The following is a 23,546-nucleotide window of genomic DNA, read 5'->3' as shown; positions in this document are numbered from 1 at the left end:
TTATCTGTTTAATACATGTGTGCTAAATTGCTTTGATTGTGTCCGACACTGCAACCCCGTGGACTGTATAGCCCGCCAGGCTCCTCTGTCCATGGGATTCTCCAGGCAGCAATACTGGATGGAGTAGCTCGCCACTTCCTTCTCCAGGGAATCTTCCCCACCCAGGGATAGGACCTGCGTCTCTTACGTCTCCTGCATTGGCAGACAGGTTCTTCACCACCAGAGCCCCATAGAAAGCCATTTAACAACAGTTCCTCTGAATGTGCATATTAATTCCAAAAACTTAGATCTAGATTCTTTTTGCCTTTCAAAATATACTATTATATCTGAATAGCAAAAAATAAAGAGAAAGCCATTTAATACATCGTAGTCTGTATGTGTCCATTCCAATCTCCCAGTATGTCCTGTCCACCCCTTACCCGCTGGTAAGCAAAAGTTTGTTCTCTACACCTGTGACTCTGTTTCTGTGTGTGGGTGTGTGAGTTCACGGCTCAGTCGTGTCTGACTCTTGGCGACCCCGTGGACTGTAGCCCACCAGGCTCCTCTGTCTGTGGGATTCTCCAGGCAAGAATCCTGGAGTGGGTTGCCATTTCCTCCTCCAGGGGGTCTTCCTGACCCAGGCATCAGACTCAGGTTTCTGTTGAGTAGATAAGTTCATTTGTACATTTTAGCGTTGGAGTCTTATACTTTATTGGAGAGTCATTACTTCCCAGTATTGTGTTGGTTTTTGCCATACATCAACATGAGTCAGCCGTAGGTATACATGTATCCCCTTCCTCTTGAACTTCCCTCCCTATCCTGCCCCTATAGGTTGTCCCAGAGCGCCAGCTTTGGCTTCCTAGCGTCCTACAGCAAATTCCAGCTGGCTCTGTACCTTACAAAGGATAGGACATATGTTTCAAGGCTACCCTATCCGCCTGTCCCACCCCGTGCTTCCCCCGCTGTGTCCGCAATTATGTCTTGTATGTCTCGTCTCCTTTGCAGCTCTGCAGTTAGGATCGTCAGGACCATCTTTTAGATTCCACGTATGTGCATTCAGTTCAGTTCAGTCGCTCAGTCGCGTTCGAGTCTTTATGACCCTGTGGACCACAGCACGCCAGGCCTCCTTGTCCATCACCAGCTCTGGAGTTTGCTCAAACATGTCCATTGAGTCGGTGATGCCATCCAACTATCTCATCCTCTGTCGTCCCCTTCTCCTATATACATTAATGTATGATATTTGTCTTTCTCAACGTCAAAACAGAAAAACAAGTACTGGATTCTTTTTTTTAAATTGATTTATCTTTTTAATTGAAGGATAATTGCTTTACAGAATTTGGTTGGCTTCTGCTAAACCTCAACATGAATCAGCCATAGGTATACATATGTCCCCTCCCTATTGAACCTCCTTCCCATCTGCCTCCCCATCCCACCCGTCGAGGTTGTCACCAAGCCCCTGTTTGAGTTCCCTGAGTCATATAGCAAATTCCTATTGTTTATGTAATTTACATATGGTCATGTAAGTTTCCAGGCTTCCCTGGTGGCTCAGCTGGTAAAGAATCCGCCTGCAATGCGGTTGGATCTGGGTCGGGAAGATCCCCTAGAGGAGGGCTTGGCAACCCACTTCTGTATTCTTGCCTGGAGAATCCCATGGACAGAGGAGCCTAGTGGGGCTACAGTCCATGGGGTCGCAAAGAATCTGGCACAACGCAGCCGCAATGTGAGTTTCCCTGTTAGGGTTAGGGTTAGGGTTAGGGTTCGCCACCCCACCGCCCTGCACCAACCCCAAGCCTGGATTCTAGGTGAAAGCATTCAAGCCCACACAGGCAGGCAACTTGACTTCACACCGATGTTTTATATTTGTTTGACCCCAGTGAGCCGGTTATCACAGGCGGGCTCCTACCGGGGGTCCGCGTCGCGATCGCACCAGCAGAAGGGAAACCGACCACAGCACGGCTGCAGCCACGGCTTCCACGTGTTGTCCGCCGCGTCCAGCTGCAGTGGAACCGGGATGAGCGTCCGGCGATGGGCTGCCACGGCCCGGGCCACGGTCTCCACCACCCGGTGGAACGAGGGCTCCGTGTCCGGCGTGAGGGCGTGGGCCTCGGAAGGGTCTCGGGACAGGTCGAACAGCAACGGTGGGGCGTGGTGGGTCACCCTGTTCCCTGAGCAGGGGCACACCATCTGCCCGTAACAGGCGCCCGCGCCGTCTGGCTGGAAGATGGGAGTTGTGAAGTGGACTTTCCACACTGCGCCTCCTGGAGGAAGGGGGAGAATTAGTGAACTTAACTGAATTAGTGGATTCAATTAGTGGACTTACTGAAGGTTAAGGATGGATGGTGGCCAGTCTTCTGAGCGTGTTTGGGGTGGATGGGACAGGTGTGGGCTTCCCTAGTGGCTCAGACAGTAAAAAATCTGCCTGCAACTCGGGAGACCCGTGTTGGACCCCTGGGTCGGGAAGGTTCCCTGGAGGAGAAGGGCATGGCAATCCACTCCAGTATTCTTGCCCAGAGAATCCCATGGACAGAGGAGCCTGGCGGGGTTGAGGGGAGCTTCACAGCCCATGGGGTCACCAAAGAGTTTGACACGACTTAGTGACTAAACAACCACGAAACCATAGGCAAGCATTCCCATCCCACCGGGGCAGGATGATTGACAGCTAAAAGATGCTCCTGGGATCGGAAGAAAAATACCACCAAGAGGGAAGTAAAGACGATCTCGGGGAAATAAAAGAAAGGCGTGAAGCAGCAGAAAAGGAGAGCACAGGCCAAGCCGGGCCCCCGGGCGCGGCGGACTCACGGTCGCGCTGGTGCCAGCGGGCGGCGTGCAGAAAGCTCTCGCAGTAGTGCATGAGGAACTCGTGCTCCGAGTGCCGCGCGGTCCCCTGGAGCAGGGCCAGCAGGTCCCGGCCGTCCACCACCCTGCAGGTGGGAGCGAGGGGCGCGGACTCAGGGCGGGGCCGCTGGGAGGCGGGCGAGACCCTTGAGCGAGCCCCGCGGCCAACTGGTATACATCCGCCTGCAGGCAGGACCTTTGTTTGGAAGAGCCTGGCGGGTCCCCGCCCCCTGCAGGCGGCTGAAGCAAAGGTCTGCCCAGCCTTATTCTGAATGTGCGGATGGGCTAATGTCTGGGAAACAGCTGCTTGGTTTTCTACACATTGGACCTTTAACTCATCACAGAATATGTGCTGTGCATCCATAAGACCTGGAATCATTCCATAAATATATATAATAAAATACGTATGCGTATATACCATATATATGGGGCTTCCCTGGTGGCTCAGCTGGTAAAGAATCCTCCTGCAATGCAGGAGACCTGAGTTCGATCCCTGGGTTGGGAAGATGCCCTGAAGAGGGGAAAGGCTACCCAATCCAGTATTCTGGCCTGGAGAATTCCATGGACTGTATAGTCCACGGGGTCGCAAAGAGTCGGACACGACTGAGCGACTTGCACTTCACTCACAATATATATGGGGCTTCCTAGGTGGTGCTCGTGGTAAAGAACCTCCCTGCAAATGCAGGAGGAGCAGGTTCCATCCCTGGGTCAGGAAGATCCCTTGGAGAAAGGAATGGCAACCCACTCCAGTATCCTTGCCTGGGAAATCCTATGGACAGAGGAGCCTGGCGGGCTACAGTCCATGGGGTCACAAAGAGTGGGACACAACTGAATGACTAACACACATACACACACTACATATATGTGTGTGTGTGTGTGTGTGTATACACACACCATATATTAGTACATAAAAACATACAATGTATATCATATACACAAATATACATATATATTCTATAGGCCATATATAACACATTTGCAAAATATACCAAGAAATTTACCTGTAAATGGCACAGAGTATGACCCAGAAATTCAACTTGTAGGGATTTTTACTAAAAAGATAATTACGACAGACAGTAAAATGACAAAGCCAGGTTTTGCTTTTTTTTTTTTAAGGAACAAGGCTAATGTCCACCTGTAAGAGGTTAGTTGAAAGAATACTGTAAAGCCATTAAAAATTTTGTCCATGCATTAAGATGTCTAAATATACATAGATATGTACATGTATATCTATAGAGATATACTTAGACATATTTTATACAAATGCGTAAATATATATATATATATATATATATATATATATGAATAGGGGCTCCCAGGTGGCACTCATGGTAAAAGAACTCGGTTGCCAATGCTGGAAACTTAAGAGACATGGATGTGATCCCTGGGTCGGGAAGATCCCCTGGAGGAGGGCATGGCTACCCACTCCAGTGTTCTTGCCTGGAGACAGACAGGAGCCTGGCGGGCTATAGTCCATAGCATCGCAAAGAGTCAGACACAATTGAAGGGGCTTAGCATGCACACATATACAAGTATATAACATATACAAGTATATTAAATACATCTAAATACATATAGTATATAGGTATCATATAATATGGGGCTTCCTTGGTGGCTCAGACAGTAAAGATTCTGCCTGCAATGTAGGAGACTGGGGCTCGATCCCTGGGTTGGGAAGATCCCCTGGAGGAGGGCAGGGCAACCCACTCCAGTATTCCTACCTGGAAAATCCCATGGACAGAGGAGCCTGGCGGGGGACAGTACATGGGGTTGCAAAGAGTCGGACATGACTGGGAGACTAATCCTTTCATTTTCATCATATAAATTAATTATGTATTCATCTGTATGTTAGCAAGCTTAAGAAATAATTTTATTTTATTTTACTCCCAAATTTTCTATAATTTTGGGGGGTGCTGTGTTGTGCTGCATGCAGGATCTTAGTTCCCTGACTAGGGATTGAACTCACAACCCCTGCATTGGAAGTACGGAATCTCAACCACTGGGCTTCCAGGGAAGTCTCTGTAATATTTAAAGGGGAAAAAAAACAAACAAACCGGAAACATCAAAAGTCCCTACCAGGCTACGTGAAAAGGACTCTTGTGACGAACTGTCAGTAAATGTATTGGTGTGTTTCAGGGACCATCGTCCTTATACTCAAAAGGCTCCACTTTTAACTCAGGAGAAGGACATGTTGTGTCCTCCATAAAGCAAATACTAGAGGCCCTAATGATGAATGCTTTTCCAGGTACCGATCTCATGGGTGTTTTAGGCCCAACGAAAGGGACGGTGATGTTTGACGCACATGTTGTCTCTAGGCAAAACGGAATTGCCTTCTCTGGGCCGGTCTTTACCTGTCCTGAGGCACCTGGCCTCCTGCGAGGTGGACCACGGTGGGGAAGATGTCCATCAAGCTGGTGGGCTCGTGAATCACGCGGCCGGCCGGCAGGACCCCGGGCCACCGGAATATCCCCGGGACCCGGATCCCGCCTTCCCAGCCGCCCATGCCTTTGCCGCCTGTGTTTAAACGTGAACAGGAAAGAATGTGATTCAAAATCAGGGGTTGCTTCCCTGGGTAACTAGACCCTTCTGTTGGTTGCAAATGACTCTTTCTGTCCCTCTCTGTTTAACCATGATGATATTTAGCTCCTACATGGTCAGATTTTATTTTCCTTATTAATCTGGCTGTGGGTTTTCTACCATACTGGGGTCAGGATGTGAATGTCTCAGGAGACATTATTCTGTCCACCACTCGGGGGTCAGTATATGGATGTCTTTGGGGACATTATTCTGTCTATCAACCACGTGTCTATAAAGGATGTGGACGTCTTTGGGGACATGATTCTGTCCACCACGGTGATCATTTGAGTTCTTCTGATTTTTATGACTTTGCTTTGGTAAACCCACATTCCAGAGGAAGGGTTGAGAATTATTGGGAAGAGACGAAGACAGTAGACACACATCTGGGAATGCCTCACTCTCACCTTTATATATCCCATTCCAGCCACCATACTGGTTGTTTCCAAACTGAGCCTCTAAGGATCCCCCATGATCCGATGTAAAGTAAACAAGGGTACTGTTGGTCAACCCTTCTGTATCCAAAGTCTCAAGGATCTGGCCTGCAAGGAACAGATGTGTCTGAGGTGGTCAAAACAGAAGACAGTCTTTAAAAAAAAAAAAAAAGAAGACAGTCTTTCACCAAATTTTTGGACTGCTTCATGAAAAGGGGTCTTTAGTATGAAAGCATAGTGAGTGACCAGTAATAGAAGTGTGGTACTCTAGTCTCTGTAGTCAAAGCTGTGGTTTTTCCAGTAGTCATGTACGGATGTGAGACTTGGGCCATAAAGAAAGCTGAGCACAAAAGAACTGATGCTTTCAAACTGTGGTGCTGGAGAAGATTCTCAGGGTTCTTTGGACTGCAAGGTCAAACTAGTCCATCCTAAAGGAAGCCAACCCTGAATATTCATTGGAAGGACTGATGCTAAAACTCTAGTCCTGTGGCCACCTGATGGGAAGAGCTGACTCACTGGAAAAGACCCTGATGCTGAGGAAGATTGAAGGCAAAAGGAGAAAGGGGCAGCAAAGGATAAGATGATCAGGTATCATCACCAACTCAATGGGCATGAATTTGAGCAAACTCTAGGAGATGGTGATGGACAGAGGAGCCTGGAGTGCTGCAGTCCATGGGGTCACAAAGAGTTGGACATAACTTGGAGACTGAACAATCAGAAAGCATCTTTGATCTAAGATTCATACATCTCTTTGTATATGCCCCATTCAGCCTCCAAAAAATTTCAGGAGCAGTACAAGGGTGCATGAGATATAGGACAATGTAGTGAATGCTTAAAAGTGAGGGAAAAGAAGGTTATAGAGAAGAAAGGAGAGGGTGCAGAGGTGAGTATGAAGCAGGCGTTAAAGTGTCCGCACAGCAACGAAGAAAAGCTACTCACCCACCATCCAGTCCATCTCTTCCGTGTTGTCCCCGTAAAGCCCGTGGGGACTCCTCCCGCGGAAGTTCTCCGTCGTGACAAGAGGGGTGTGGACGTGCAGAAAGGACACAAAGAGGAGGAAAGGTCCTTGCTTGTGTCTGAAAACCGATACAACACACCTGACCTTGTTTCTTGGTCACTTGTTTCAGGGGACCCAGTTGGGTTCCAGGGAATGTCACTCAGCCTCCATTTTACCAAAATCATCTTTCTGAGCCAGAACGATTTCACCATGCGGGCTTCCCTGGTGGCTCAGTTGGTAAAGAATCTGCTTGCAACACAGGAGACCTAGGTTCGATCCCTGGGTGGGGAAGATCCCCTGGAGGAGGAAATGGCAACCCAGTCCAGTATTCTTGCCTAGAGAACCCCATAGACAAAGGAGCCTGGTGGGCTATAGTCCATGAGGTCGTAAAGAGTCAGATATGACTCAGCGAGTACAGCTTCAATTTTTTTTATACCTATTAACAAGAGGGGAAGGGGGCAGCAGAGGATGAGATGGTTGGATGGCATTGCCAACTTGATGGATGTGAGTTTGAGTAAGCTCCAGGAGTTGGTTATGGACAGGGAGGCCTGGCCTGATGCAGTCCATGGGGCCCTGAAGAGTCAGACATGACTGAGTGACCGAACAACAACCTACCTATTTCGGAAGAAGGAGACTCGGGATGCGTCTTCACCCTGAAGCACCTTTCTGCACTCACCTTTTGACGAAGGATGAGACCTCCTGGAGCATGAGTGGCGTCGTCCTCTGAGAGCGCATGGGCTGCTCTGCAATGGAGTGATTCCGCATCAGAAAGCAGTCTGCGTGCATGATCAGGGCGCCCACCAAATAGGAAGTGGCGAAGAGCAGGAGGCACACGACGGTCGACCAGATGACCAGAGTCCAGGAGGCGGCCCGTGTCAGGTGGGTGAGTTTCCCAACTGTGAGTGTGAGAGTGGCCAAGGCCACGAGCTGGGAGCAGACGTCGAGTCCACGCTCCAGGACCGCACGCTTCTCGGATAGTTGCCAGCGCTCGCAGTCTGCCATCATGCTGAATGGCATTCCGTAGAAATGGTCGAAGCCGTGATTGAGCGGGTGGTGGCAGTGGTCGTTGGGAGATGCACAGCTGAGACCCAGATGCCACTTTCCTGGAAAACAGGCAAGAAAAAAAAAGTGTGCCGATGTGACAATGTTCCTTTCATCTTTTGGTGAGTGGGTATGACGTGCTTGCCCATCGTGGGATGAGGTCAGGATGCAGGCAGCTGGGCAGGGGAAAGTGTTTGCTGTTCTTTCCCAAGGAACCTGGCCAGGTTGGGTCAAGGCAAGGCATTCCTGTGCCCGCGTTTCTGGTGCCCGTTATATCTAATCACCATCCCCATCTTCCCAGAGTCTGATCATCCTTTGAAACACCCATGAGTTGCCTGCATCTTGCTGTTTCTCAGTTGAGAACTCTATAACTTTGCCAGCAAAGGTGCATCTAGTCAAAGCTATGGTTTTTCCAGTGGTCACGTGTGGTTGTGAGAGTTGGACCAAAAAGGAAGCTGAGCATCAAAGAATGATGCTTTTGAACTGCGGTGTTGAAGAAGGCTCTTGAGAGCCCCTTGGACTGGATGGAGATCCAAGTAGTCCATCCTAAAGGAAATCAGTCCTGAATAGTCATTAGAAGGACTGATGCTGAAGCTGAGGCTCCAATATTTTGGCCACCTGATGCAAAAAATGGACTCATTTGAAAAGACCCCTGATGCTGGAAAAGATTGAAGCCAGGAGAAGGGGGCAACAGAGGAGGAGATGGTTGGATGGCATCACCAACTCAATGGACACGAGTTTGAGCAAACTCTGGGAGATGGTGAAGGGCAGGGAGGCCTGGCGTGCTGCATTCCATGGGGTCGCGAAGAGTTGGACACGACTGAGTGACTGAGCAACAGCAACAGATTAGAACTCTATGTGGGCTTTAGTGGGAACATTAGAGAGATTTTGCATGCTGTTGAAAATTTGTTACCGTCACATCTGTGATGCCTCCAATGCTGTCTTGCAGGTGATTTGCAGTTATATTTTTATTTTTTTAGTTTTTATTTCATATTGGAGTATTATTAACAGAGTTCTGTTAGTTTCAGATGTACAGCAAAGTGAATCAGTTATACATATGCACGTTATCTCTTCTTTTTCAAAATTTTTCCTCAGTTAGATTATTACAGAACATTGAGCAGAGTTCCCTGTGCTGTCCAGCAGGTCCTTGCTGGTTCTCCATGTTAAACACAGCAGCGTGTCCATGTCCATCCCAAACTCCCTAACTATCCCTTCCCCCATCCTTCCCCCCGGGAACCATAAGGTTATTACAGAGTATTGAGCAGAGTTCCCTGTGCTGGACAGCAGGTCTTTATTGGTTCTCTATGTTAAACACAGCAGTGTGTCCATGTCCATCCCAGACTCCCTGACTATCCCTTCCCCTCATCCTTCCCCCTGGAAATCATAAGGTTATTACAGAGTATTGAGCAGAGTCCCCTCTGCTGTCCAGCAGGTCCTTGCTGGTTCTCCTTGTTAAATATGGCAGTGTGTCCATGTCCATCCCAAACTCCCACTCTAACCCCAGCCCAATTTCTAAGCTTTTAAATCATAACGTATCAGAAATTTGTATGAAATGCCAAATATCTCATTCAGCTGATATTTCTGGCACATCTACTTTGCATGAAGCAACCTGGGTAGCAGCATTCCAGCATGCGTGGAGCTTTATGTCCAGTGAGAAATTCTACTGTGTTTCCCAACTATTTCATTTGCAAACTTTTTAGTTGAATTGAAAGTTAAAGTTGTTCAGTCGCGTCCAACTCTTTGTGACCCCCATGGACTATCTGGTCCATGGAATTCTCCGGGCCAGAATACTGGAGTGGGTAGCCTTTCCCTTCTCCAGGGGAATCTTCCCAACCCAGGGATCAAACCCAGGTCTCCTGCATTGCAGGCAGATTCTTTACCAGCTGAGCCACAAGGGGAGCCCAAGAATACTGGAGTGGGCAGCCTATCCCTTCTCCAGTGGATCTTCCTAACCCAGGATCAAACCGGGGTCTCCTGTATTGCAGGCAGATTCCTCACAACTGAGCTGTCAGGGAAGCCCATAGGTGAATTAAATGTCCCTATAAAAATAATGTGCTCAATACTGTTGGGCTCCTGACTATGGTTCTTTGGATGTTGCCAACAAAATTGGGATCGTTTAAACTGAGTCCAGTATAAAAGTCTTCAGAAGAAACAAATAGTAATGTGCTTAATCCTTAGAAAGTGTACATACCTATGAGTCCGGTGATATAGCCTTTAGCTTTCAGGATTTTTGCAAAAGTTATTTCGCTGGGCGGAAGTCCTCCAGAGACCGCTGTCCACCGGAGAACACGGAGACCTTGACTGGAAACCATACCTTTGATGAATGGTGTTCAGAGAGACGTTACAGTCAGACATCGAGCTGTATCATCTCTGCTATTCTTAAGTGTTAGTCACTCAGTCCTGTCTGAGTCTTTGTGAGCCATGGACTGTAACACACCAGCCTCCTCTGTCTATAGGATTTTCCAGGGAAGAATACTGGAGTGGGTAGTCAGTCCCTTCTCCAGGGGATCTTCCCTTCCCAGGGATTGAACCTGGGTCTCCTGCATTTCAGGCAGATTCTTTATGGCCTGAGTCACCTACTTAATATTTTCCTTTTACCTACTTGGCTGTGCTGGGTCTTAGGCGGGCCCACAGGATCTGTTAACTGTGTGTGTGAACTCCGAGTTTCTGCATGTGGGGTCTCAGTTTTGTGAGCAAGGATTGAACTCAGGGCCCCTGAGTTGAGTGTACAGTCAGCCACTGGACCACCAGGGAAGTCTCTACTTTTATTATTTCAACTCAGAGTATTTGGTGGAAATCTCCATGACTCAATATGCGATGGAAAATTTAACCTTCAAACATGAGTTGAGTTCATGGGCTTTATTTCTCTGCATTGTCACTCAGTATACTTTCTTTAAAAAAAATTTTTTTTATGTCTGTTTTATTTTTTGGCTACTCTGGGTCTTTGTGGCTGACGTCGGGCTTTTCTCTAGTTATGGCAACTTTGTCTTTAATGGAGACAACTGTTTCAGTTTGTGGGTGAAAGGCCCTCAGTCGTGTCCCAGTCTGTAGAGTCCATGGGATTCTCCAGGCCAGAACTGCTCAAGTGGGTAGCCGTGCCCTTCTCCAGGGGAATCTCCCCAACCCAGGGACCGAACCCAGGTCTCTTGCATTGCAGGCAGATTCTTTACCATCTGAGCCACCAGGGAAGCCCTTGAAATGTGTGGTTAAATATGGTTAAGATAGGATGTTGTATATTATGTGACTTTGACCACAATTAAACAAAAACATTAAAAAAAAAAAAAAATACAGGGGGACTTGGAGCATTCTCCCGACCCTGTACCGAACAATTCATGCCTGAAGAGTTACAGAGAGCGTGTTCCTGTGCAGTGTGATTAGATAGACGGAAGGACCAACCTGATCGAAGTGGGTATCTGCCCGTTAAAAACGCCGCTCTACTTGGGGTGCACACAGGGGCAGCGGCCAGATGCTGCGTGAGCCTCACGCCATCCGCCGCAAGGCGGTCGATGTTTGGAGTCCTGAGGAAGGAAACATTAACTCTCTTAATCCTCAGCAAACCAACACGTGGCTTGTTTTTCTTTCCGTAAGGCAGAGTGACTTCCTACTTGATAGAAATCCTGGCAATTACCAATGAATTAACTCCCTGAGTTCCTGTGCGGGCTCATTCAATCATGTCCAACTCTTTGTGACCCTGGGGACTGTAGTCCGCCAGGCTCCTCTGTCCATGGGATTCTCCGGGCAGAAATACTGGAGTGGGTTGCCTTAATCTACTCCAGGTGATCTTCCCGACCCAGGGATCGAACCTGCGTCTCCTGCACTGGCAGGCAGATTCTTTACCGCCTTAGGAATGATCAAAAGGCAACAACTTTGCAGAGGTGAGGATGGACCTAGAGGTTGTCGTACAGAGTAAAGTGAGTCAGAAACATAAAAATATCGTATATGAGCGCATATATGTGGAATCTAGAAAGATGGTACCGATGAACCTGTTTGCAGAGCATAAATAGAGACACAGATGTAGAGACAAACGTATGGATACCAAGGAGGGAATGAGGGGTTTGGGCAGTGGGGTGGGATGATTTGGGAGTTTGGGATTGGCATATAGACCCTACTGATTGATACTATGCGCTTCCCAGGTGCTGGTACTGGTAAAGAACCCACCTGCCCACGCAGGAGACCCGTGTTTGAGCCCTGGGTCAGGAAGATCTCCTGGAGGAAGGCGTGGCAACCCACTCCAGTACTCTTGCCTGGAGAATCCCATGGACAGGAGAGCCTGGTGAGCTACAGTCCGTGGGGTCACGGAGAGTTGGAGATGACTGAAGAGACTTAGCATGATAGTACGTATAAAATAGATAACTAGTCAGAACCTACAGCACAGCATGGAGAACTCTGCTCAATGCTGCACGGTGACCTAAATGGGAAAGAAAATCCCAAAAGAGAGGGGATACAGGTATACGTATGGTGATTCACTTTGCTGTACAGCAGAAACTAAAGCAACTATACTCTGTTGAAAATTAATAACAACAACAACAAAAAAAATGGCAAAACTTCAAATGTCTTCTGAGCCATCAAAGAAACATCAACTGCAGAATTGTTTTTCAATATTTGGCCACACCCTGCTACCTGCAGGGTCTTAGTTCCCAGAGCGGGAATCGAACCTGGGTCCCTTGCATTGGAAGGCAGAGTCTTAACCACTGGGCCACCAGGGAAATCCCATCCAACTGCACTGTTTATCAAAAGCTTCCACACTGTACTGCTGAGGCTGAGATGGACTCAAGAGAACATCCAGAATTGAGAGTCCAGGGTGACTCCTCACGTAGGACTCTCAGTCTTTTTTATTTTTAAATTTTTTTTATATGGGTGTATCATTGATTCACCATTTGCGTTAGTCTCTGGTGTACAGTAGAGGGATTCAGTTACACTATACCTTTGAGCTGGCCTGAGTGCAGACGTGGGAAGAATGCAAGACTGAAGTGTTTTTAGTGGCTCAGTCGTGTCTGACTCTTTGCGACCCCATGGACTGTAGCCCACCAGGCTCCTCTGTCCATGGGATTCTCTGGGCAAGAATACTGGAGTGAGTTGCCAAGCCCTCCCCCCAGGGATCTTCCCGACACAGGGATCGAACCCGCATTTCCTGCATTGGCAGGCAAACTCCTTACCACTGAGCCACCTGGGAAGCCCGATACAATACAAAGAACGGATGTGACACAACTCTGTTCAAGTTTGAATTGCCGAGACCAAAGGTCAGATGGCTTATCGTGGACCTCTGCACCCGGGTGTCAGATAAGCCGTTCTCCGGTCCTTGCCTGATGGTGGTGTTGCCGTAGCAACCGACATCTCCAATGCCGAGATCGTCTGCCATCAGAAGGAGGATGTTTGGCCGGGGACCAGGTGGAGGGCCGCAGGCTGAGGGTTTCGCACCCAGAAGCGCAGCGACTGCGAGAGCCAGCCAGCTCCTGAAAGACAAGGACCAGACAAGGCTGCGCGCGGGGCTCCATCCAAGTACACAGCGTCTGTGAGCCGGAAAGCTGGGGGCCCTCGTTCAGGGGACTCTGAGAGGGGCATCCCCTTACAGGAGAGTTTGAATACATCTCAGGCATTTGAATCCTTTTTCTTCTTACAACTGCATGTTATATTACATTAAATATAACATATATTAATTAAATGTATATTATATATAATATATATATTATCATCCCATTTCAGAAGAGTTTGAATACATCTCTCTGGCATTTGATTCTTTTTTCTTCTTTTTAAAAATATGTTATATTATATTAGATATAATATATATTAATTAAATATATATTCGGAGAAGGCAATGGCACCCCAGTCCAGTACTCTTGCCTGGAAAATCCCATGGACAGAGGAGCCTGGTGGGCTGCAGTCCATGGGGTCGCGAAGAGTCGGACACGACTGAGCGACTTCCCTTTCACTTTTCCCTTTCACGCATTGGAGAAGGAAATATTATACTTTGTTAAATATAATATATATATATTATCATCCCATTTCAGAAGAGTTGGAATACATCTCTCAGGCATTCAATATTTTTTCTTCTTTTTTTAGTTAAATATATATATTATATTAAATATAATATATATGCTATCATCCCATTTCAGAAGAAAACATCTCTTAGGCATTTTCTTTTTGTTCAAAGCAACTCATACTTTTTTTAGATATTAGCACTGAATTTCAGAAGAAGTTGGATACGTGTCTTAAGCATTTGATTTTTCTTCTTTTTTTTCTCTTTGCGACCCCATGGACTATACAGTCCATGGAATTCTCCAGGCCAGAATACTGGAGTGGGTAGCCGTTTCCTTCTCCAGGGGCTCTTCCTGACCCAGGAATCGAACTGGGGTCTCCTGCATTGCAGCTGGATTTTTAACCAGCTGAGCCACCAGGGAAACCCTAAATATATATTATATTAAATAATCATCCCATTTCAGAAGAGTTTGGATACATCTCTTAGGCATTTTCTTCTTTTTTAAAAGCAACTCATACTTTTTTTTTTAATATTAGATTCGAATTTCAGAAGAGCCTGAATACATGTCTTAAGCATTTGATTTTTCTCTTTTTTTTTTTTTAGTTAAAATGACTCACACTTTTTTTTTTTTAATATTATCATCCCATTTCAGAAGAATTTGAATACATCTTTTAGGCATTTGATTTTTTTTTTCCTTTTATAGTTTAAAAAAACTCACACTTTGTTAATATTATGATCTCATTTCAGAAGAGCCTGAGTACACCACTTAGGCATTTAATTTTTATCTTTTTTAGTGAAAGGCAACTCACACTTTTTAAAATATATATTATCATCCCATTTCAAAAGAGTTTGAATATATCTCTGAGGCATTTGACTTTTTTTTTCTTTCTTTTTTTTTTAGTTAAAAACAACTCACTCTTAAAAAAAATTATCATCCCATTTCATAAAAATTTGCAAACCTCTCTTAGGCATTTTTTTCCTTTTTTTTTTTTTGAGTTAAAAACACTCATACTCTTTTTTATTTGTTTAAATATTATCAACCTATTTCAGATTTCAGATAGTTAAAAATAACTCACACTTAAAAAATATATATTATCATCACGTTTCAGAAGAGTTTGAATTCATCTCTTGTGGCTCAAATACATTCCCTTGTGACTCAGCTGGTAAAGAATCTGCCTGCAATTCCGGAGACCTGGGTTCGATCCCTGGGTTGGGACGATCCCCTGGAGAAGGGAAAGGCCACCCACTCCAGTATTCTGGCCTGGAGAATCCCATGGACTGTATAGTCCATGGGGTTGCAAAGAGTCGGACACGACTGAGCGACTTTCACTTTCACAGGCATTTGATTTTTTTTTTTTTTTTAGCTAAAACAACTCACACTTTTAAAACATATAGTGTCAATCCCATTTCAGAAGAGTTTGAATACATCTCGTAGGCATTTGAATTTTTTGTTTTTCTTTTTTTTTTTTTTTCCAGGCAGTCCAGCAGTTAAGATTTTGCCTTCCAATGCAGGGAGGACAGGTTTGATCCCTGGTCGGGAAGCTAAGAAGGAAATGGCAACCCACTCCAGTGTTCTTGCCTGGAGACTCCCAGGGACGGCGGAGCCTGGTGGGCTGCCGTCCATGGGGTCGCACAGAGTCGGACACGACTGAAGTGACTCAGCAGCAGCAGCAGCCGGAAGCTGAGGTCCTACATGCCTGGGGGCCAAAAGCCCAAAACAAAGCAGAAGCGGTTCTGTTGCACATTTATTAACATGTGCTCAGCTGCTCAGTCGCATCCGACTCTTTGCAACCCGGGGACCGTAGCCCATCAGGCTCCTCTGCCCATGGGATTCTCCAGGCAGGAATACTGGAGTGGGTTGCCATGCCCTCCTCCAGGGGATCTTCCCAACCCAGGGATCAAACCCAGAATTTGCATTGTGGGTAAGTTCTGTACCATCTGAGCCCCCAGGGAACTCCAAGGGGCGTTGATCAGTGACTAACTGACAAAGATCACTTTACTATCAAGGGATTCTGAAAAACTGACCGGAAGAGACGCAGAGGCAGACAGAGAAGATGACCGATTGCCCACAGCCCTGTCTTACCAAGAGTGTTCCAGACGTAACATGGCCTCTCTTTCCTTGTATTTCCTGTAAGAAATAAAGAGGTGTGTACTAACGTGGGGAGTAGAAAAGGAAATATTGATAATGCAGTACGTAATATAATAATAATGCTGTAAGGAATATAATGGCTCAGTGGTTAAAAAAAAAAAAAAATTAAAGAAAGAAAGAAAGAATCTGCCTGCAATGCAGGACATGTGGGTTCAATCCCTGGGTCGGGAAGATCCCCTGGAGGAGGAAAGAGTCGGACATGACTGAGCACGCAGGCAGTCCTGTGAGGCCAGTCAGCTTAGAGCACTGAGTTAACCTAAGGCAATGGAGGCAATCCTGTGAGGCACAGCTTAGGGCACTCTTGAGTATACTCAAGAGTTTCAACAACAAGAGGGAAAAATTTGATTCTGCCAATACCCTGCGAAAATTACAAAAAAACCCCACAAAGGATGGCTCTTCCTGGAATTCCCTAGCAATCGAGTAGTTAAGACTCTGTACTTCCAGTGCAAAGAGGGTGGGTTCAATTCGTGGTTGGAGAAACTAACATCACGCATGCTGGCCAGTGTGGCCAAAACAACAACAGCAAAAAAAAAGCAAACAGGGGCTTCCCTGGTGGCTCGGCGGTAAAGAATCCACCTGCCAATGCAGGGGACGCTGGTTCCATCCCTGGGTTGGGAAGATGCCTCTTGCGTATAAACAGTGAAGCCCATGAGTCAGAAATACTGCAGTCCGTGAGCCCTAGAGCCTGTGATCTAGGATACGGCAAAGAAGACACAGCACAGCCCTAAGTAGTAAAGCAATTAATCTGGAAACAAAGAACCAAAGCAGTGCTCTTCCCTACAGAAGCAGCTTTACAGACACTGGACCCTGTCTCCAGAATGCAGAACGTGCACTTCGTTAGATGTAGCTTAGGACAGAGGGGGTGATTGCTTTTGAGGCCCCAAAACAGACCACGTTTTCTCCCTTGCGGTGAAAGTTCCCGAGGCGTTCTGGATTCAGGCGTGGCTGCTGGAAGCCTGGTTCGGTCCAGACGGACCTTGAGGCTCACATATGGAGCCTCAAAGAGGCAAGGTTCTCCCTGGTGGCTCAGTAGTTAAAGAACCCACCTGGTAATGAGGAGACACAGGTTCGATCCCTGGGTCAGGAAGATCCCCTGGAGGAGGAAATGGCAACCGTCTGCAGTATTCTCGCCTGGAGAATCCCACGGACGGAGGAGCCTGGCGGGGCTACAGTCCACGAGGTCCCAAGCGTCGGACCTGACTCAGAGAGTGAACGACAACAGCCGGCAAAGCTGCGTTTCCCCCGAAGGTTCTAGAATCCTCGGACCTCACCCAGGTTGTGGTTTACCGGTCCTGTTTACACAAACTCGGGACGAATCCGATGTTCCAGTCCCGCAGCAGGCTGGAGGCGTGTTCAGTCTGACGAGGCCCCGGATGCCCCCGAGGTAGGTCCTTGGATCAGATGGGGCCAGCGTGCAAACAACGTGAGCGCTCACTCAGTCCTACTCCAGTCTCTGCAACCCCACAGACTGCAGCCCACCAGGCTCCTCCGTCCCTGGGATTTCCCAGGCAAGAATACTGCTCTGGGTGGCTGTGCCCTCCTCCACGGGGATCTTTCCGACCCAGGGATCGAACCCAGGACGCCTGCATCTCTTGCTCGGCAGGCAGGTTGGTTACCACTGAGCCACCTGGCAAGCCTGTCCGAACAATGTCCTTGGCGCCAGACTGCAGGAAGAAGGCTGGAGTGGGTATTTCCTGGTTGGAACTCTCCTTCATCTTGATCAGGAAAAAATAAACCAGCTGGTTTGGGGTTTCTGCCTTTTGTGTCTGAGTCCTGATGTGACTTGGAAAAAAAAAAAAAAAAAGAATGTAAGGCCTTTCCCAGTGGCCCAGTCGTAAAGAATCCACCTGCCAGAGAGGGAGACACGGGTTCTCTAGTCCAGGAAGATCCCAGGTGCCTCAGAGCAGCAACTAACTGAGCTGGTGCTCTAGAGGCCACGAGCTGCAGCTGCAGAAGCTTGGAGCCCGTGCTGAGCAACAAGACAAACCACTGCAGTGAGAAGCCCGCAGACCACAGCTAGAGAGGAGCCCCTGCTCGCTGGCACTAGAGAAAACTCCTTGAGCAGCAATGAAGACCCAGCTCAGTCCAATCAATAAATAACATCCTCAAAAAAAAAAAAAAGTATACAAACATGTACCCCCGCCTCTGGTGGTCCAGTGGTTAGGATTCCATGCTGCTAATTCTGGGTCCAGTTTCAATCCCTGGTCAGGGACCAAAGATCCTGCGAGACTTGAGGTGTGAGCGAAAAAAGAAAGAAAAAGAGAGGAAAAAATAAGTAGAACACGTGTTTATCAAGAACGTGATGATTAATATTTTGGGCTTTTCTGCCAAGGTGGTCTTGTCTCTGCCACTTCTTTCTGCCGTTGCAGCGGGACGTGGCCCCCGACCATCCAGACAGCTGAGCTTGTCCGTCAATAAAACTGGATTTCCAAAGACAGGCTGAGTTGGTGGAAGGCACCAGAGGTTTCTGATCCCTGACATAAAGGAAGCAGGATAAAGGAAAATGCAAAATGAAGTGATAAGAAATCGATACGACATGATCTCTAATACTTATTTTTAATTCTGGTGAAAGTGAAAGTCGTTCAGTCGTGTCTGACTCTTTGCGACCCTGTGGACTATACATAAGTCCCTGGAATTCTCCAGGCTAGAACACTTTAGTGGGTAGGCTTGCTCTTCTCCAGGGGAATCTTCCCAATCCAGAGATCGAACCCAGCTCTCCCGCATTGCAGGCAAATTCTTTAGCAGCTGAGCTACCAGGGAAGCCCAAGAATACTGGAGTAGGTAGCTTATCCCTTCTCCAGGTCATCTTCCCACCCCAGGGATCAAACCCAGGTCTCCTGCATTGCAGGTGGATTCTTTACCAGCTGAGCCATCAGGGAAGCCCTGATTGCCTTTGAATTGCGGTAAATACACACTAATTAAAAATAAAAAAGATGTGTATGGAAGATCATGTCATATCAATATGAAATTCCTTCCCAGGTGGCGCTAGTGGTAAAGAACCCGCCTGCCAATGCAGGAGACCTGAGTTCGATCCCTGGCTCAGGACGATCCCCTGGAGGAAGAAACGGCAACCCTCTCCAGGATTCTTGCCTGCAGAATCCCACAGACAAGAGGAGCCTGGCGGGGCTACAGTGCATGAAGTTGGAAAAGAGTCGGACAGGACCTGGCGACTAAACAGCAACAAGCATACATCACAGAATTTCCTGTCTCCATCATTACATGCAGAGCGCCGTGGCAGTGAGCACAGCTATACAGCCTTGTACAGATGTCCCCGCTGCCCACATTCGGAACTAGTTCATCTCCGCAGACCGAGACTCTGTCCCCATTAAACACCCTCCTGCCCACCCCGCTCCCCCAGCCCACGGAGCCCACCCTCCTGCTTTCTGTCTCCATGAATCGGACGAGTCTATGCTGCTTATATCCATGCTGCTGCTGCTGCTAAGTCGCTTCAGTCGTGTCCGACTCTGTGCGACCCCATAGACGGCAGCCCACCAGGCTCCCCCATCCTTGGGATTCTCCAGGCAAGAACACTGGAGTGGGTTGCCATTTCCTTCTCCAATGCATGAAGGTGAAAAATGAAAGTGAAGTCGCTCAGTCGTGTCCAACTCTTCGCGACTCCATGGACTGCAGCCAACAGGCTCCTCCGTCCATGGGATTTTCCAAGCAAGAATATTGGACCGTACAACATTTGTCCTTTCCTGTCCGGCATATCTCACATAGCCAAATGTCCTCATGGTTTGCCCACGTTGTAGCCTGAGACAGAATCCCCCGACGTGCCTAAATGATATTCGGTTGTGTGGATGGACCATGTCATCTATATATGCAATATTTTGTTATTGCTTAGTTGCTCAGTTGTGTCCCACACTTTGCGACCCTGTAGGGGCCGAAGCCTGCTAAGCTCCTCTGTGCATGGGATTCTCCAGGCAACAATCCCAGAGTGGGTTGCCATTTCTTTCTGCAGGGGATCTTCCAGACCCAGGGATCAAACGTGCGTCTCCTGCATTGGCAGGTGGATTCTTTACCGCTGAGCCACCAGGGAAACCCATATATCCAGTATTTTTTTTTTTTTAAATGAAAAAGGTTACATGGAAACTTACTATATGTAACATAGATAACCAACGGGAATTTGCTGTATGGCTCAGGAAACTCAGGGGCTCTGTGTTCAACCTAGAGGGCTGGGATGGGGAGGGAGATGGGAGGGAGGTTCAAAAGGGAGGGGATATATGTATACCTATGGCTGATTCATGTTGAGGTTTGACAGAAAACAGCAAATTTCTGTAAAGCAATCATTCTTCAATAAAAAATAAAAAAAAAAGAGAAAGCGTCAGGATAGCACGTGGTACGCTACTCTCTGTAGCAAACAATAGTAAGAGAAGGGAGGTGTTGCATTAGTACCTCAGTCATGTCTGACTCTTTGAGACCCTGTGGACTGTAGCCCACTGGGCTCCTCTGTCCATGGAATTCTCCAGGCAAGAACACTGGAGTGGGTTGCCACTTCCTCCTCCATGAAAAGGGAGGAACACGTTTGTTTGTCCACAAAATAATCTGGTGACAACAGATGCTTTGTACAGATGAGTGGCTATCGTGTCCCTTGGTGTGAGAATCATTCCTTGAGCTTCTACTTTTCTTTCTCTGGATACCCCATAAAGATTGAATGTCACCAAGTGACTGGGTAACATTATGTGTAGTGAAAATGCCGGTCCCTGGCAGCCTCTTTGTGGTCATGAGGAGCCATAAAGACATGAGGGAAGCCCAGTTTTGACTCTTGGGGGAGTCAGTGACCATTGACATGGCATGGCTTTTGCAGTGACCCTGAGCTCTGCTTATGAGTGGAAGAGAGATTGGCTTGTGTGGCCTGCGTGGTGGGGTGGCTTCTGAGCTGGGAGCATCGTCCTTCTCCCAGCTGAGCTGTCCCGAGGGGAACCGGAAGATGTTTACGGAGGCAACCTCGAAATATGTAGGTGAATACATTCCGGAGATAATAGCAGGGTCAAAGTTATTCAGCGACTAGACCTTAATTGTTCTGAACACACAAAAAGGCAATGGAGACTATGTCACACTAGAGCAGTGTTGGTTTACGCTATCGCCGTCGACGCAAGCATATTGCAACACATGCGTGTATCAAACTGTCCCTTTGTACATGGCAGACTCTCACAATGTTATCTGCTATTTATATCTGCATTAAAAAAAAAGACACAGAAAAAGAGAAAGAAAGCCCTTCAGTGAAGTAGTACCTATAATTTAGCCTTTGATGCGCTTCCAGCAAAGAAGGAATTGCAAGCCCCTGGCTTTCTGGCCACCCTCCAGACCCCGGGCAGCACGCCTCGCTTCTCCACTACGCTCTGTGCTCCGTTCCCAGACCCGCTTCGGTTTTGAATCTCAGCATCTCTTCAGTGCCCAGTCCCCTGCGCTCCGAAATCTCTTAGCATCTGAGATCTACTCTGCAGAGCATTCCTCTGTTCGCGACCCCGTGGACTGTAGCCCACCAGGCTCCTCTGACCATGGAATTCTCCAGGCAATGATACTGGACTGGGTTGCCATGCCCTCCTCCAGGGGATCTTCCCGACCCAGGGATCTAACCCAGGTCTGGCAGAATCTTTACCATCTGAGCCACCAGGGAAGCCCTCTCTTTCGCTATTTAATTCTGGAGTCCTTCCAGAAACCTCGCCTGGAGGCAACATCTGACATGGATATCTTTGTTTTCTTTTTTCTTTTTTTTTTTTTTTAAAGAAAATTTGCCTGCCAAGTACAGCCAGACTCCGGAGGGGTGCCAGGCGGCCACGTGTGGGCTGAGGGTCACCAGCCTGGCTGGCTGCTGCTTGGAGAACAAATTAAGAAAAGCGGGTTACCTGCAAGACAGTCTCGGAGCCCGGGCAGCCGAGGTCAGCAGGCAGCAGGGACGTGATCTCAGGTTCTGACCCCGGGAGGTCCGTGCGGTCCACGCATGTGCGGCTGATTCACTCTCCGGAGTAACAGTGGCCCCGCCTGAACCAAGTTAGGCTGTGCACGGACTCAGCAAGCCTTACACTCTGCAAAATAGCACAGAAGATCAGTCGGGAGGGCCTGTCGTCCGTCCTTTTTTTTTTTTTTTTTTTTTGCCTGTCGAACAGAAAATCTTCTGTGCTCCTTGAGAAGATGGTAACGCTTGCCAAGGGATCTCCGACAGCTGCAAACACTGAGCCTTTTCATTCACAAGTAGGGCTGGACCGCATCCGGCACATCGCTCAAGACACAGGGGGCGTTTGCTGGGCCCTGTCCCAAAGCAGGGAGGCGGTTGCCATGAAAATGCCCCCTTGCACAAGTCCTGAAATGTCGTGTGCTTTCCCTCAAGACAGAGGACGGCTCCGAGGAGGCTTTAACTCCTTCTGTGTGTGCGAACAACGCTTGATCACCTGAAACGGAAACGTTTTTGCTGAGCCCTGAAACACGCGGGGATTCTGGGCCTCCGGACTAGAGGATCTCAATTCCGGGGGCAGTGATGAGGCTTGATCGCTCAGAGCTTTTCTGTGTCAAAGGTTTGTTCACGTATACAAGAGACAGACAAAGCTTCTGACACAGATATCAGAAAGGGGAGGAAAAAGTGCCCCCTACCCTTTGCTGGTTTTTAGCAAGCCATTCTATGTCTCTTAGAAAGCTATTAATCAGATAAGAGAGAAACCTCAAAGCTGAAGAGGAGTTTCATCAGACCGCTCTCCCACAATATGCATTTTTGAGATAGCTTAGCACAGGGTGCGTTATCCCTTAGCCACAAAACAATTGACTCCAAAACTGGTTTGTTGAGCTATTATCAGCCCAAGGTTTGAGAAAAGAAAAAAAAAATAGTCTTAGGTGGAATCATTTTGAAGAAAGGCAAATCTCAAAGCAAAGGCATAGTTTCATTCGAATATCTTAAGAAAAACATTTCCATAAGAAAAATGCATTGCTTAGCTCAAGGTTGGAGAAAAGTTAAGTTCCGGTGGAACCAGGTGTCGGCATGGCAACAGAGAATTTTAAGAGAAACCTCCTTTTAATTTTGTATAGAGAAGGAAAAAAATAATCTGACACTTGAACTTTGTCTCCTCCTGCCGCTTAAGGGAGAGATAAAAAGTGTCTGACTCTTGAAGCCGCTTTTCTCCCTTTGGAGACCCCTGGCCTGTTACCGTCTCAATAGCATGACCATCTGTGTAAACTCCTTTTCAGCATCATGCTTTTTTTTTTTTTTTTCCCCTTTTCTGTTGGCTAGGGGAAACATTTTTCCATACGGTGGCAGAACATACATTTCTTTTTTTTAATTAATTTTTATTGGAGTAGAGTTGCTTGACAACGCTGGGTTAGTTTCTGCTGTACAGCAAAGTGAATCAGTTATTTTGTTGCTGTTCAGACGCTCAGTCATGTCCCGACTCTTTGCGACCCCATGGACTGCAGCCCACCAGGCTCCCCTGTCCATGGGGATTCTCCAGGCAAGAATACTGGCGTGGGTAGCCCTTCCCTTCTCCAGCGGATCTTCCTGATCCAGGGATCAAACCCGCCTCTCTTATGTGTCCTGCACTGGCGGGCAGGTTCTTTACCACGAATGCTACC

General features: G+C 47.6%; 1 protein-coding gene across 3 annotated transcripts; it reads right to left on the bottom strand.

Moving 5' to 3' along the window:
- Nucleotides 1-1,409: 1,409 nt before the first annotated feature.
- Nucleotides 1,410-21,941, bottom strand: ARSL (arylsulfatase L). Of its 3 annotated transcripts, XM_055564725.1 has the most exons (11): nucleotides 21,836-21,941; nucleotides 15,921-15,965; nucleotides 13,164-13,313; nucleotides 11,257-11,378; nucleotides 10,052-10,174; nucleotides 7,496-7,922; nucleotides 6,762-6,898; nucleotides 5,796-5,930; nucleotides 5,166-5,328; nucleotides 2,779-2,900; nucleotides 1,410-2,237 (listed from the first exon to the last, which is right to left on the bottom strand). In XM_055564725.1, exons 2-11 carry the CDS (start codon nucleotides 15,941-15,943, stop codon nucleotides 1,879-1,881), a joined length of 1,761 nt encoding a protein of 586 aa, XP_055420700.1. In that variant the 5' UTR covers nucleotides 15,944-15,965; nucleotides 21,836-21,941; the 3' UTR covers nucleotides 1,410-1,878. The 3 variants fall into 3 exon arrangements, with proteins under 3 accessions (XP_055420700.1, XP_055420699.1, XP_055420698.1); XM_055564724.1 differs by lacking the exon at nucleotides 13,164-13,313 and having other exon boundaries at nucleotides 21,836-21,936; XM_055564723.1 differs by lacking the exons at nucleotides 13,164-13,313; nucleotides 21,836-21,941 and adding an exon at nucleotides 17,033-17,450.
- Nucleotides 21,942-23,546: the final 1,605 nt, after the last annotated feature.

This window comes from Bubalus kerabau, chromosome X (genome assembly GCF_029407905.1).
Source record: "Bubalus kerabau isolate K-KA32 ecotype Philippines breed swamp buffalo chromosome X, PCC_UOA_SB_1v2, whole genome shotgun sequence".
Lineage (NCBI taxonomy): Eukaryota > Metazoa > Chordata > Mammalia > Artiodactyla > Bovidae > Bubalus > Bubalus kerabau.
The sequence above is the reverse complement of the archived record's forward strand: the minus strand, read 5'-3'. Positions and strand labels throughout refer to the sequence as shown.

Bases quoted from the DNA above. Each gene is read 5' to 3' on its own strand.
- ARSL (XM_055564725.1), bottom strand. From the start codon at position 15,943: ATGTTACGTCTGGAACACTCTTG. The intron at 13,314-15,920 runs GTAAGACAGGGC...CTTGTCTTTCAG, and splicing joins TTACGTCTGGAACACTCTTG to GAGCTGGCTGGCTCTCGCAG. The intron at 2,238-2,778 runs GTGAGTCCGCCG...CCCTTCCTCCAG, and splicing joins CCGCTGGCACCAGCGCGACC to GAGGCGCAGTGTGGAAAGTC.